This window comes from Electrophorus electricus, chromosome 21 (genome assembly GCF_013358815.1).
Source record: "Electrophorus electricus isolate fEleEle1 chromosome 21, fEleEle1.pri, whole genome shotgun sequence".
Lineage (NCBI taxonomy): Eukaryota > Metazoa > Chordata > Actinopteri > Gymnotiformes > Gymnotidae > Electrophorus > Electrophorus electricus.
This window is the reverse complement of record NC_049555.1, coordinates 8,012,289-8,027,435: the sequence shown is the minus strand read 5'-3', so window position 1 is coordinate 8,027,435 and position 15,147 is coordinate 8,012,289. Positions and strand designations below refer to the sequence as shown.

General features: G+C 46.5%; 1 protein-coding gene across 6 annotated transcripts in view; it reads left to right on the top strand.

Annotated features, from left to right (window-relative positions):
- The window catches only part of tcf12 (transcription factor 12), a 74,932-nt gene extending 61,053 nt beyond the window's left edge, over window positions 1-13,879 (top strand). For 2 of the 6 annotated variants that reach the window (XM_035520734.1, XM_027007389.2), the window contains 9 exons: window positions 750-891; window positions 4,353-4,426; window positions 5,393-5,464; window positions 6,010-6,201; window positions 8,461-8,575; window positions 8,907-9,072; window positions 9,667-9,899; window positions 10,191-10,344; window positions 10,648-13,879. In XM_035520734.1, the coding sequence (XP_035376627.1) occupies window positions 750-891; window positions 4,353-4,426; window positions 5,393-5,464; window positions 6,010-6,201; window positions 8,461-8,575; window positions 8,907-9,072; window positions 9,667-9,899; window positions 10,191-10,333 (1,137 nt within the window). In that variant the 3' untranslated portion in view covers window positions 10,334-10,344; window positions 10,648-13,879. The remainder of the gene's footprint in view (window positions 1-749; window positions 892-4,352; window positions 4,427-5,392; window positions 5,465-6,009; window positions 6,202-8,460; window positions 8,576-8,906; window positions 9,073-9,666; window positions 9,900-10,190; window positions 10,345-10,647) is intronic. The other 4 variants (XM_035520738.1, XM_027007390.2, XM_035520737.1 and 1 more) reach the window with 3 other exon arrangements.
- Window positions 13,880-15,147: the final 1,268 nt, after the last annotated feature.

Sequence of the window (15,147 nt, the reverse complement as noted above, 5' to 3'; positions counted from 1 at the left end):
CACACACACACACACACACACACACACACACACACACACACACACATATTCACTCACTCACTCACTCACTCACTCTTTCTCTCTCTCCCCATTCAAAATGTCTCTCAGTCTATTCTACCTGTTACGACTGACATATTCTGAAGTATGTTAATGTGACATACTCCAGTAATAATGTAATGTGAGCATTACAGAAACTTTTTTAGACTGCTTTTAAAAAATGGCAACAAAAAAAAAGTTTTTTAGCTCTGGTAGTGCTCTGATCTTTTCTTTCTTCAAGGAATTTTGTGTGTTGTGGTGCATATGCTCTTTGTATATAGAAAGTTGGGTACAGCATAAGGGTAGCAGGCCTGGCATTCTGGGAAATGGGCCTGGCATCCAGGTGTTCCACAGAGCACTGTGTGCAGGAAGTTTTTTTTTTTTTTTTCCCTACAGCTATTACAGAGGATCGTGCAGATTGTTAAAGACCCATATGTATGCTGTGAGCCTTTTTATAGCCTCTCAGCCAGTAAAATCAGCAGAATTGATGAGCCAATTTTGGCCACGGGGCGCTAACGGAGACTATAAACCAAGAGGCAGAGAACGCCAGGTTGTGTTTAAAGATGCAAGGCTGATTTTACTGATGGTTCTTCCCTCTCTCTCTCTCTCTCTCTCTCTCTCTCTCTCTCGCTGTCTTTCTCTGTGTGTGTCTTTTTCTCTCTCTCTCTCTCTCTCTCTCTCTCTCTCTCTCTCTCTCTGTCTCTCTCTGACAGATTTACTCTCCTGACCACACCAGCAGTAGTTTCCCCTCTAACCCCTCCACCCCAGTGGGGTCCCCCTCTCCTCTCACAGCCCAGGCGGGTGCAGCCACAGCAGGTACAGTGGTGACGGCCAGCGGCCCCTCAGGAAGGGCAGGTAGAGCAGCAGTCTGCCTCTCTCCCTCACTCACACACACACACTCTCTCTCACACACATTCACACACATTCACACACACACACGCTCTCTCTCACTCACACACAAACATCCACACACCCCATTGCCTACACACACTCATGTCCTGATGTTGTTCAGTGTGCATGGTTTCTCTGTTAGTCTGCTTGAGCAGTCCAGCACACTTCATCCACACACTTCATCCACACACTTCATCCACACATCATCTTCAGTTAGTACTCTCATCTCATCACACACACACACACACACACACACACACTCATCTTACATCCTGCAACACACAACATATACACAATCGGTTTATCTCATAGATGCCTTGTCTTGTACACACACACATGTAATTTATCTTGTTTAACCTGAGGCTAAACTGAGGAATCAGAAGTATTATTCAGTACTCCAGCTCATCTCACCACATTCTTATATTACTCTGTAGTGATGTTTAGAATGGGAACTACTGAACTTATTAGACTCAACATAGACTGACTGAGCGACATCGTCGGGTGTCTGATGTTTTCTAATGACGTGATTCTATGAATCACGCTATAGGAGCAGGGACGTAAAGTAGAGGGGACGAGCTGGGTGTGTGCGTGCGCGCGTGTGTATGTATGTGTGTGCATAGCTTGGTGAGCAGGCAGTGAGGTACAGATGCAGGTGACCCACTTTCCAAGTCGCATTTTTAGAGGTACTGCACCTTCTGCCACGAAATCAGTGGCTTGGACCAGACAATGAATGGAAGAAACAAACTGTGTGTGTGTGTGTGTGTGTGTGTGTGTGTGTGTGTGTGTGAGGGCTTCAAGCAAGGCTCCACTGATGCAGTCTTGCTTTGGTGATGTACTGTCCTCCTGCTCTCACTGATGAATGATCAGGCCTCTGAGCTGTAAGAGGCTGACACCCACTGTGTGACTTTGCCTTCTGCGTGCGAGTAAGCGTGCGTGTGTGAGTGTATGTTTTTTTAAAGAGTGTGTGTATGTGTGTTCTGCTTAGCAAGACAAAGAGGGAATAACCTTCTGCTGTGAAGATTTTATCAATGGCTTTTTAATGACTTTATCAGTGGTTTTATCAAGGGTTCTATCAATGGCAGACGTTATCAGTGGCTGTCACAATAACAGGAACAGCTAGTCACTGCTGATGACACATAAAACAGTCCAACATAGAGAAAGACTCAGAGCATGACACTCTGGGACTAGCAGTAGTCCAGATTGTTGTTTTTTGGCGCTGTGTGTCTGTGTGTGTGTGTGTCTATGTGTTGTAGTAGTGGCGACAGCTGTCTCTGTGTCTCTATGTCTGTCCCTCTCCTCAGCCTCAGCTGCTGTCCGGCTCCTCACACAGCTGTTCCCCCCTGGAGCCTGGGCCGCACCCCCCCGTTAGCCTTAGTGAATGACTACAGTAGAGAAAGAGATGGGGCAGGGCTGAGGATGGAGGGAGATGGCGATGACTCAGCTGATGGTAGCCATGGAGAGGGAACACTGTTAACCCCTGCCCCAACCTAAGCATTTCACCCCCTTCTGAGCAGGAAAATGTGCCTGACACACCCAACCTGACCCCATTTCCTGCTGCAATGAGTAGACTTGCTCTGTGCTCCCAGCTCCACGCAGCATGATGCCAGTAAAGGCTGCTGCAGCTTCTCCTCGTTTATCACGCGCTCCTCTAACACAGTTGTTCTTCCCTCAGATGGCCTGAAATCACCACCACATTTCACATTCAGCCATTCAATGTGCAGTCAAAGTTCCTTTTGTTGTCCAAAGCCTTTTTCGTTTGAAGTTGTTTGGTTTGTTTGGGGTTTTTTTTTTTTGCGTCAGTGGAGGCGCTATTCTTAGATGACTATGTATAATGTGCCATGATGTTATGATTAACCACAAACACACCATATGTTGCTCAGTGTTGGACGGTTGTAGCATTGACCCTCTGCTGCTGCTGTTACCCAGTACAGCTCACTCTACGAGGACAGCAGCGTGCGCCTCTCACGCACGCACGCATACACACACAGCACATGCTCACACAGAGAACAGACCCCTCTTCCTCTGCCCCCACAGTCATTTTTAATAGCCTGTTAATGAAAGTCGGCTTCTCGGGGCTTTTGAGTTTTAAGAAAGAAAATTCCCGCAGATGGGCCCTGCCTGTAGCTTTTGGGGAGAACTTAGCGGTCGGGCGTTCTTACATAAACAGTCCCGGCCAGGGAGCAAGGCGGAGGAGATTCTGGTGGCGCACTGGACAAAGACAGCAGGAGTCTCCTCTCCGCTCCCCTTATAGGAGCTCTGAAGCCTTGCGCGAGAGAGCAAGATCTGCAGGTCCGCAGACAGAAGGCAGGGTGGACCGGGACGCGCTACAGCCTCCCAGCGCTAACGTAAATAACCCCATGATTTCATTTAGGTCAGGCTCCATTAGGGATACTTGACCTGGACGTAACAGGCCCTGTGTGATGTGCGGCTTCCTGTAGCTGTTTGCTTGCCAGTTGGAGAGCCGAATACAGAGTTGGAAGCAGGGAGGAGGGACCATTTCTTTTTTTGATTTGTGATTAGCAGATGTGAATTCCTTCGGAGCAGTGCTGATTTATAGCCAGTCAGAATCAGTGCACTTAGACTAAGAGCAGACCTCAATAATTTACATCCTCATTATAGAAGGTTCCAACAGCGTTGAACGGCAGCATGCACGCACCCATACGCGCAGCATGCCTGCGTAGAAAGTAAAGCGCACTGGTGCCGTCGTTACAGCGTGACTGATTCCATTAAGGGGGCTACAATAGTTTGTTTACTCATACATCGGGCGATTCCTCTGTGGTTTCATGAGTGGAGAGACCTGGTGCTGTTTTACAGGGACGCCCAGACCCTACTGTTTAAAAAGATGTTGTACTATGTGTTTAGGAGTATGGTTCAATGTGTGTGTGTGTGGCTGTGTTTGGCTGTGTGTGGCTATGTGTGACCTGAATAACTTGACCTGAAGGCTGAAAGACTGAGGGCTATAGTATCATCCTGTTGGATCTAGAATTTTCCATCTTCCATCAACCAGTGTTGCTGGATTGGAGTAGGGGGTGTGTGCGTCAGGGGGGTGGGAGGGGGTCTAGCCACTGAGCTCCAGGCCGAAGCCCTTATCAGCGCCCCGCATTGTTCTCCGGGCTTTTTTAGCCATGACTTCATTAATGATCGGAAGTAGCACACGGCCCCGTACGCTGGCGCAGGGGCTGGATCCTTCCCTCCCACCACTACCCGCCCGGTACCACCCGCCCAGCTCATGTTGCAGGATGCAGCCCAGTCATAGGAAATGATGCATCTGGACCCCGAGAGGAAAACAGCCCACACAGAGAATAACTGGAATTGTGCCGGACGTAAAATGAGATTTGGACTCTCTCTCTCTTGCATGCTCTTCCTCTCCCTCTCTCTCTCTCTCTCTCTCTCTCTCCTTCTTCCTCTCTCTGTCCCTTCTGCAGCTACTACGCAGTGGCCTCGTACGACCGGACAGACCCCGTCTTCCCCAAGTTATGAGAATTCTCTGCACTCTCTGGTGAGGACACCCTCCACTCACCTCCACCCCACTCACCTCCACCCCACCCCCTGCACACTGATCACTTTTTAATGGACACCGAGGGCCTCGGTGCTTGGCTGCTGGAAGGCACAGGGCTAGCGTTACACACACATTCCGGCCCAACAAATGTTGGGGACCGGCATAGGGAGATGTTATGGGTTGGTGTTGGGGGGTGGGGGGGCGGGGCTGCACAGAACAATACCTATCCCATGGGGCGTGTCTCCTACCATCTGTCCGCTCCTGAGAAGACTGGGTGGGGATTGGCTGGGGGTGGGGGGTGATTGGCTGGGGTGGCTGTGTGGGGGAGGAGGGACCGGTCTGGGTGCAGCAGGAGGGAGGGGTTGCGTGCTGGCAGCTGTTGCATTAGAGTAAAGCTTCTGAATTCCAGGGCTGACTGGGGAGAGGAATCTCGAGAGGGATCACTTTTCACACACATAGGCACATGCGCGCACACACATACACACACATACACACACACACACACACACACACACACAGACCTACTCCTCTACTCCTGCTTCCCATGTCGTTCACACCATGAGGTGTGTAGATAAATATTTAGACACACTACTTTGTATGCCACCTGCAATTGTGTTTTTTTTTGTTTTTGTTTTTGTTTTTGTTTGTTTGTAGCTGTTAGAGCAGTGACAGAGATCACGAGGGCCCTGAGTGGCCCAGAGGGTTGTCAGTCATCACTGGTTCTTTAACCAAGATGTTAACACACTTTGGTTTTAGTTCGATGCCTTGCACCCTTTCTTTGCTTCTGTGTGACTCTTTGTCCCTTGTTGTCTCTACGCCTGTCTCTTTTCTCCCCCCTCTCTCTCTCTCTCTCTCTCTCTCTCTCTCTCTCTCTCTCTCTCTCTCTCTCTCTCTCTCTCTCTCTGCCTGACTGTGCGTCAGTTTGTAACGGTGTCTCACTGCTCTCCTGTCCCTGTCTGACTTTAGAAAAGCCGCGTGCATCAACAGCTGCATGAGCATCTCCAGGATGCCATGTCCCTCTTAAAGGATGTCTGTGAGGTACACTCCCGCCCTGTGGCTGCCCGCCCGCCCGCCGCTCCTCACCACCTGCTTTGCTTCCATTCTAGTTGATCATACTGCCATTTTTTCCCTTCCATCACTTAGTTTATCTACTTCTTTTTCTTCTTATGATAATCAGGCGTGTCAACGGTTTAGTGGCTAAAAAGTAGTCGTTCCATACCATTACGTGCCAGAGGAGTGAGTGGGAAAGATTCCTGTGGTGTGTGTCCTGCACAAGGCTTCAGGACACACACGAGACTTCCATTGAGTTCACATGGCCAGGCATCTCATGAATTTCACTTTTCTCTCTTTTGTTCTGTTCTGTTCTGTTTTGAAACTCATCCGTTTTTTTGTTTTGTTTTGGTTTTTGGGGGGGGTGGGGGGGTAATGTTCTTATATTAAGCCACTCTCTGTGTCTCCCCTCTCTTCTCCTCCTCCTCCTCCTCCTCCTCCTCTTCCTTGTCCTCTCTCTTTCTTTCTGTCTCTCCCTCTTTCTCGATCTCTCCTTCCATTTCTCTCTCTCTATTCCTCTCCCGCCATCCCAGTCTCGGATGGAGGATCGCCTGGACAGACTAGACGATGCGATCCATGTGCTGCGGAACCATGCTGTGGGCTCCACCACCAATCTGCCCAGTGACATCCACAGCCTGCTTGGACAAGCGCACAACGGGCCAATCACAGCCATCGGCACCAGCTTCCCCACGTCCGGATTGGTTGCCAGCAGGACAGCGTCTATGGTAATGGATCACCCTGTTTACTTTCTTTGGAAAATAATAACTTAATTGTTTCAAAGCTTCCTCTGAGCATTTTTATTTATTTCTGCCAAGTTCAAAGCCCCCCGTCAATCAGCTGCAGTTGTTTAAACAAAATTTAAGCAAATCAGCTAAACATGTCCGCTTTGAGTCAGTTGGAAACAGAGAAGGAAATAAGAGAAAGGCATGCACTTCTCGTTGTGTTCTTCCAAACGGGCTAATAAACAAGCCTGAGCCACCTGTTTAAAATGAAGCCTCGTCCATGTGCTGAAACTGAACCATTTTCCACAGAGGGCCGTTTAACTCAAACCCACATACTTTCCAAATGCGTAATGACTGGCCAGGCTCTCTCTCTCTCTCTCTCTCTCTCTTGCTCTCTTTTTCTTTCTTTTCCTCTGTCTCCTCCCCCATATTTGAATTCAGCTCCGAGGGACGGAGGGGTGGATGAGAAAAGCAGGCGAGGTGGGCCGCAGCGCAGCTCTGGCGCAGCAGGCTCGGCCGTGGGGACTCGGTCCGGGCCCCGGCTTGGGGGCTTGGGGGCCTGTGTTGGCCTGTCCGGTGCGAGCCACACCAGAACACGGCACATTAGCCAGTGCTCTTCCCCGGTGTTAGCGCATTGGCTCCCCTCAGCGCAGAGGCTGGAGCACAACTGTGGGGAAAGAAGCAGCGGAAGCAAGTGCTCTCTCCTGAATCCCTCTGCAGTAGGAAACCATGCAGGCCATTTTGTTTTCCTTTCTTTTCCTTATGAAAATGTCTGCATTGCGTTCGGGAAAAGTAGGAACATTTTAAAGATAGGAATGATTCATTTTTCCAGTGCCAGATTCCTTCTAAGAGCAACTGGTTACATGTCAGTAGGTGTTTTCAAAGTCACAATGTCATGCCCTTAGGATAAATGTAGAGCCTGAAGATGCTTGAATCTTATCTTACAGTCATTCATGAAAATAGCTGTTTAGACTTATTCTTTATCAGTTGACGGGCTTCGCCCCAGGCCCTTCTGTGTACAGAGATGTGCTAAAGCATTAATCATTTAGTTGTACACTTCTAACTGTCATTAATTTCAGAACTCCTACCAGATGACCTGTATGTATAGATAGATTCACTGTGGGAACCCCTTCTGTCTGTGTTGACAACACCCACAGCTACAATAACATAGCTCATCGGAACGGAACACGATGTACTCAAATGCGTGTGAGGTTGTAACTCCATTTGAGGAGAGAATTTGATGCCTGTGTGTGTGTGTGTGTGTGTGTGTGTGTGTGTGTGTGTGTAACAGTACAGGAGTGTTAGAGTGGAATGAGGCTTGGTGACAGATCTGTGCTGTGGTTGTGTGATGACCTGATTATGTCCCTGTGAAAAGGAGTCTGTGTCGACGCTGCCAGTGGACTGTGTTCATATCCACACCCAACAGAGCTCTCCCTGTGAGACACACTCCCCCTACCAAAACAGCACTCTGATTCAGCATGACTACCACGCATGCTTTTATTTTGGCTTTAGTCTTTAGTTTCTCTCTCTTTCTCCTCCTCCCCCCCTCCCCCTCTCTTTCAGTCCTATTTCTTAACAACTCAGGAAATGTGATGCCTCAGACGATTGTGTGTGTGTGTGTGTGTGTGTGTGTGTGTGTGTGAGACTGAAGTCCCCAGCTGTATGGTAATCAAACTCAGCTAGGAAAATGGCTGCCTTCTTCAGGCAACAGCCCCCCCTCCCAGACTCCTCCTTCAACCCAGACAAAGAGTTGTTTGGACACTTGTTGAGAGCTGTGCTGTGATTAGTGTGCGCCATAGGGGGGCAGGGTTAACAGAAGACAGCTATGACTTAGGATCATATTCCTAAAGGAAAAGTGGAAAATAGCCCCCCCCCCCACTGTCTTGCCATAGTTGACATCTCTATCCAAAGGTAACCAACTTGGATTCAGGGTAATGACAAATAATGGAAATAATTGAAGCAAATATTACAACAGCATTCCTTATAGGAAGTGAGTTGGTAGTCATCTTGCCCGTAATGCTGCAGGTCTTTGAGAGCATACGGTTTAGACTGCAGAGGTCATTCTTTGTACTGGGAGAAGCAGAACAGAGAGCCTCTCTGGGCTTTGAAGTGGAGGCTTGGGCCCTGTGAGTCTGCTCTCTGGTGTAATGTAAATGGTCTTGGTCCTCTTGCCGCTGATCAGATCACTTCACGATCAGAGAGGCCCTTGATGTTGGACCGCTGTTCTCTGGCTCATCTCCTCACTCGCATGTGTTCTGACAGGGCCCCGCCCATCGCGACGAGGCCGTCAGCTTGAGCACCAATCACGCGGGACTTCAGGGCGCCAGCGGGCCGGCCTCCAGCACCGAGCTCAACCACCAGGCCGACACCTTTAGAGGTACTTGGCTCCTACCTCCACTTCGGAATTTGCGCAGCTGCTAATGAAATAAACCACGAAAGCCCATTTAGCGCTTCACACACATGCTTTTGGCAGGAGATGAACGGACAGGAGAGCCTGCAGCGAGCACTATGTTTTTGTGGGGGTTTTCATGCATGACCATTTTCCATGTCAGTTTCCATGACCCAACTTCACCGTTTTACCTGTAACATTACCCAGGCTATTTAGATTTGTGTGTGTGTGTGTGTGTGTGTGTGTGTGTGTGTGTGTGTGTGTGTGCGTGCGTGCGTGCGCGCGCGCGCGTGCATGTGTGCGTGCTGTAAAAACACAGGTCTCGCCAGCGGCCTGGATGCTCAGGTGGCCTCTTCCCTGGATCTGAAGATCGAGAACCAGGACAAAGATGACATGCATGAAAACCACTCCTCCGAAGACGTCAAGTCAGAGGACGAGAGTGATAAACGGGACATCAAGACACCCAGAGCAGGGACTCGAACAAGGTAAGTCTCATTCACCCAGCACTCAAACAGCACTCTCATGTCCTGGCCTGCTGTTCTGGAGTGTCCTACACACTTCATATGATCATATACATTGACAAATGCTGTATAGCGCGGTTATACTGCATCCTATTGGGAGTGTGCTACTCCTTAAATAGATTAAAACACAGTGGTCATGTAGCATGGTTAAAGGCTGGCTTGCATTATTTTGATCAAAATTTTGTTTATTTGATGAATCAACTGCCAAAATTCATTAAAACAGCCACAGAAAGAATGTGTGATTTTAAAATGCTCATAATGCACCCAAAAGAATTTGTGGCTTATTAGCAGCTAATATACACATTGCAGCCTTCTGCCATGTTAGTATAACAACAACCAATATCACAAAAAACACTGCCGTAATAATCATTAAAGCATAATGCGGCAATACGATCATTTGTTGATTATTAGGTCACAGCCATATCATGTATACTGATTTATTTCCTGTCACAGATGTAACATTCTGCCTAGATTAGCGGCTCTCGCGGGCATTGCTTTGCTAGCTAGCAGTTCATCTGAAGGCTGACTCTGGGCGCGCTCTCCTCCCACTTTCTGCAGCAGCATTAACGAGGACGAGGATCTTAACCCGGAGCAGAAGGCTGAGCGTGAGCGTGAGCGCAGGATGGCCAACAACGCTCGCGAGCGCCTGCGAGTGCGCGACATCAACGAGGCGTTCAAGGAACTGGGTCGCATGTGCCAGCTGCACCTGAAGAGCGAGAAGCCGCAGACCAAGCTGCTGATCCTGCACCAGGCCGTTGCCGTCATCCTCAGCCTGGAGCAGCAAGTCAGGGGTCAGCCACTCATACCGGGTTCTACACAAATGGGCGGGGCTTCCTTAATGAGGCTTTGCGCTCCCCTTAGCTGACTTTAATTGCACTTTCGTATTACAAAAGGTGATCTCTTAGTCTTCTTGGCTTTCCTGGAAGTCATTGTTTGCGGCCTTCCTTAAAATATAAAGTTGATGGCGGTGTAAATGGGGGAACTTTTGGGGGGCAGATTTAAGGTGAGGAGGGGAAAGTGCATGTGGCTTGTTTATGACAAAAGACAAAAATCAGCTATGTGCGTTCGTCTCGCCCTCCCAGAGCGTAACCTGAACCCCAAAGCGGCCTGCCTTAAGAGGAGGGAGGAGGAGAAGGTGTCAGGCGTGTCAGGGGAGCCCCAGCAGACCCATCCGAACGTTCACCCCAGCCTCACAGACACAGCCAACCCCATGGGGCACCTCTAAGCACTTGGCAGGTAAGCAGACATTCAGGCTCTCAGCTGTGGGGAAGCAGAACAGTGCAACAGTGCCGGTCCAACTCTCACATTTCTCCCAACCATCAAACTGCTTCAGACTTGATGGTGTTAATCCAGTTGTACAGTGCGTGACAATGTGGAACTTCCACCTTTTGATTGATCAGTAGAATTCTACAATTCTAGGTACAATGTCATGTGAAAAATGCAAACTTTATACGTAAAGGTTATGTGTAAAAACAGGTTGGCTTTTTCAGATAATCCAGTTTATTAGAATAACTTATGTTGTTTTATTTGAACTTTCAGATGAAAGTGAAGCCAAGGGAATCTGTAAGATAGTGTTGGTGACCCTGCTTTCCCAGGGCAGACAGGACTCGCAGCTTGTGACACAAATTTGAAAAGACAGAGACCACTTGAAGTGAAAATCTACAGTCATGCAATCTTGAGCTCGAAAATCTCCAGTCCTGCAATCCTGAGCTCGAAAATCTCCAGTCCTGCAACCCTGAGCTCGAAGTAAAACTGGGAAATGCCAGGCTTCCTCAGGCAGTATCCATCATTCTTCATTTCTGCCCAAGAGAAACACACACACACACACACACACACACACACACACCCCACCATTGAGCACATATCACTGTCTGCAAGCAGTGTGTCACATCTGTCCAATCAGAGACTGTCGTGCTCCCCTCCACCCCCCACGTGGAAGTTGCATTGTGCCTAAACTGAATTGACGAACGCATTGTAACAGCAATTGTTTTTCTTTTTTGTTTGTTTATTTTTCTATTTTTTCCTATTTATTATGTCACATAGCTATAAAGTCTATGTTTAAAGGGAAAGTTATGACATTGCTTTGAGAAGCCAGTGGCACTTCAGTAGATCTTTCAGTTTGCCAGGATCTGAGCGAGTCTACCCCAGCTGCTCAGTATGTGGAGAAGCATGTGTCAGGCCCTTACACCCAGGCACCCGCTCCACACCCTTCACCCAGCGCCAGAGATTCTCACTCTGTCTGTGGCATTTTATACAATCAAAGTTTGAAGGACCCCTCTCCCTACCTTTTTTATTGTTGATAGTTTTTTTTTTCTTATAAAAATTAGAAAGTAAGAAATAATATATGAATTATATTTATGTTAGATTCATTCCACAAGTAAGAGCATGAGAAGCCAAAACTACCTAGTGATGTGATGTTTAGTGTAGCAGAGGGTCCGAGCCACACATGGGCTGAGCATAGCCTCGAGGGGAAGAGTGGAGAGACACTCCACTGTGTGTGTGTGTGTGTGTGTGTGTGTGTGTGTGTGAGAGAGACAGAGAGAGTGAGAGTGTGTTTTTGCTCCTCCCGCTGTGTTGCAGAAGCAGGGCTGGGATGGCAAACTCAAACTTTACTGAAAGGTCAGAGGTCACCTGCAGGCTACAGATAGCAGACCAGTTACTATTCCCTTGCATTCCCTGCATATTTTATAGTGTCTTAACTGAAGGAAATGAGGGCGTGTCCTTTCAGTTCCTTTGCCATATAGTGTTAAATGAAAAGAAAATGGCAGATTTCCATTTACTACATTTTATTATTGTCTGATGTTGCATTGTTTGGTATCTGCTTAGTTGAGCAGCTGTGGTCGTGCTTGGGTACCTGTGCAGAGGAACCTGTACTATGCTTAACCTCCAGCAGAGAATCGGGCATAGTTTCATCAGAGAATAGATCCCAAACGATGACCACATTATCACCTGGCCTGAATGGAACTTTATTTTGTGTGTTATTTTATTTTTGTCTAAAACCATTAACATAAAAAACCCCCATAAAAAAAACACCAAAAAAAAAAATCATTACTCTAAGTAACCATGTTATATGTTTATTTGTAACTGTATACAAAGCATCTCTCTAGGCTTCATAGTAAAGCGTATATTGTCATGTGTGAAAATAGAAGATGATTCTAAGTTACTAGGATGGCTTTTCCCCTGGCCCTGCCAACCCCTAAGCATTGAAGTACCTGATACAGTGATCAGCAGAGTGGGAGTGCAGTGTCTGTGGTGTGAGAAAGCCCTACGGACTCAAACGCTGTGACTCAAGATCAGCACCTAAAAAAAAAAAAAAAAAAACAATGAACAAAACCCATTTTGAAGAGCTTTTTTAGTTACCATCTTCATTTTGTGTGTATGCTTTTTACATTTTTTTTTACATTTTGGTCTTAATTCTTTCTTTTGGTTTATTTCTCTCTCAGTCTGTTGTCTTCCGTGCATGCTCAAACAAAAACCGCCACACAACAAAGTCAAAAGAACAAAATCCCGCATCGGTTTGTCTTGGAATATCAGAATTCCCGACTGAACTCCCGACTGTCCCTTTTGTCCTCTTTTTCCCTGGTCTCTGTGGAGAGTACTTTATGCCCTTATGATCTCCACTAGTCCTTGAGGCCTTTGTCTACACATTTCAGTATTGAAGTGCTTGCGTCGTTGCTGGCTGTAGATCGAGGGTGTGCGTCATCTACTCATCGGTCGTGTGTCCGTCCGTCCCCCCCCCCCGCCCCCCCGCTTTTTCCTGCTTTATTTCCCAGGTTTATTTTCTTTGCTCCATGTTGGATATGATAGACTTTACCATATGCCCTGTTTTCCCTCAGAAGAAAAAATATATCAAAAAGATTTTAAAAAAACAAACAAAAAAAAACATTTGGCTTATTTTTCACTGTAGTTAGCCTTTTATACAATAATATTGTAAGAACATTTCTTGAATTCTAAATATTACTCTTTCTAGATTTTTGAAATCGAAAGTTTTGAGTAAAAAGTTTCTTACTTTATTTTACTATATTAGATAGTAAAAAAAAAATGTACGGTTATTTACCATAACCTGTCCATTATTATCAAAAAATTATGAATAGCATCTTAAGAACATAAGTAGGATTGTAGCTCGAGGTCTAGTGCGTATGGGGTATTGTACGAGCTCGGTGTTCTCTAGGATCTACTCTGCATCTCTGTTTCTAGTCTGAATTGTTGGGTGAGTTTAAAGATTTGTACCCCAGTCCGAAACCCAAGGTATTGTCGACATCAAAAATAAAAGAAACCAGCAGCAAGAAGTCCATTTTTTTCTGTCTCTGTAACAGAAAACACAATATGTATATAACATTTATGTAGCAATAAACGTGCCATCTTTTTTTAACAAGATTGTATGTGCGTTTATTTCCACCTCTTTACAGTACACTTTTTTGTCCTTCATATTTCTCTTGTCATGCAGTAGTTTTGAGTTGTTGTTTTTTTTTTGTTGTTTTTTAATTATTTAAAAAAAAATTGTGAAACCCTATGTAAGTTCATGGAGCTCATGTACAAAACAATGTATTCAAATGAATGGGCTTTTCATATATACAATCTGCCACAATATCTCCTCTTTAGAAGACTCTTCTACAGTGGATTTAGGCCAAATGAAGAACTCTGTGCAAGAGAGTGTTTTATACTATGTAACTCATTTTTTGAAGGCATATCAGTGGACCATTGTAGTCTGTATCAAAAGAAGTACTATGGAACATATGTTTCTATTTTTAATAAAGTGTGATAGCAGTAAGCTTGCATCTAGTCCCATGTTTTTAAGTTTTGGTTCCATTTCATACCATTAATGTTATTGTCTGGTAGTGTACAGACGCATTTAATTTTGTTTTGGCATTTGCTGAGATGTCTGAGTGAAAAGTTCAACATCTGCTTTGCGATTATCCTCGCTATCACACAAAAAGTCGATGGGGAACCTAGTTTGTTGAGAATGTGAAAATATTAACCTTGTTCGTTCTTTAAACGTATTTTCTACCTTTCCCTGGTTGTCACGCTTCGCTATGTTCCCACGTTTTTGTGTCAGTACTGGCTAAAATAAGAGGCAATATTTCTTGTCGCTGGGAACCACAGTTTATAGACTGAGCCGGCCAGTGTCTCGTGATCAGCCAATGAAAGGGCTCCTCTCGTTTTTCAGCTCATCTGTGCATATCTGCGCACTGACATCAGTCCTGGCTGTGCAATTAAGACCCTAAACTAAAACCCAGAACCCGTTCACGGACCCAGCACATCTGCCCCGTGTTATCTTTCTGTGCATGTGCTGCGAGCGTGAGTTTCTCGCCGGATCCCTCCCACACTTACGGAGACGGGAGTCGCACTCGGGAGAACCTGCCGTGGAGCTCATGGCCAGTCCACTAACGCACTCGAGGTCGGTCCTCCCAGCAAGACACCTCATCAGGTTGCGAGGCTGTTGCCTCGAGTGGGTTGAAGTGTTTTGTCTCATTTCCTCCTTGTGCAGCGTGCGAGTGCATTAGTGTGACAGAGAGTGTGTGTGTGTGTGTGTGTGTGTTCCTTCCTGACTTCGTCGTGCCCCCGAGTGTTTACTTGCGGTCACCTAGGAAAATAGACATGTTTTCGGTGATCCGGAGACCACCGTGTTTGCGGGCTGATTTTTATGTGCGTGTGGCAGAGGAAAGCCACGTGTCAGAAGCAAGGCTGCCGTGCGCATCTGTCTGTGTGGGCCGGCGATTATTCCCGTTGGCTGTGTATTCACGCGCTTAGTCTAGGTTTGAATATTTCCGAAGATAAACATTTTCTAACACATACTTCAAGCAGATTTTTCTAGCAGATAGGCTAGAAAGCTAATACCAAAATGGTAAATAGGAAAAAGTCCAACTATTGCAATATTATTAATATAATAGGTTTTCTTAGGTTTAACCACTCATGTTTCATGGTTTGATAACTATTAATGCTACTATTGTGGTCGCCATCCCTTATATGTTGACAAAATGGTTGGTCATACTTGAATTGCACATTATAAACAAAAGTCTTGCTAAATCGGTGCAAATT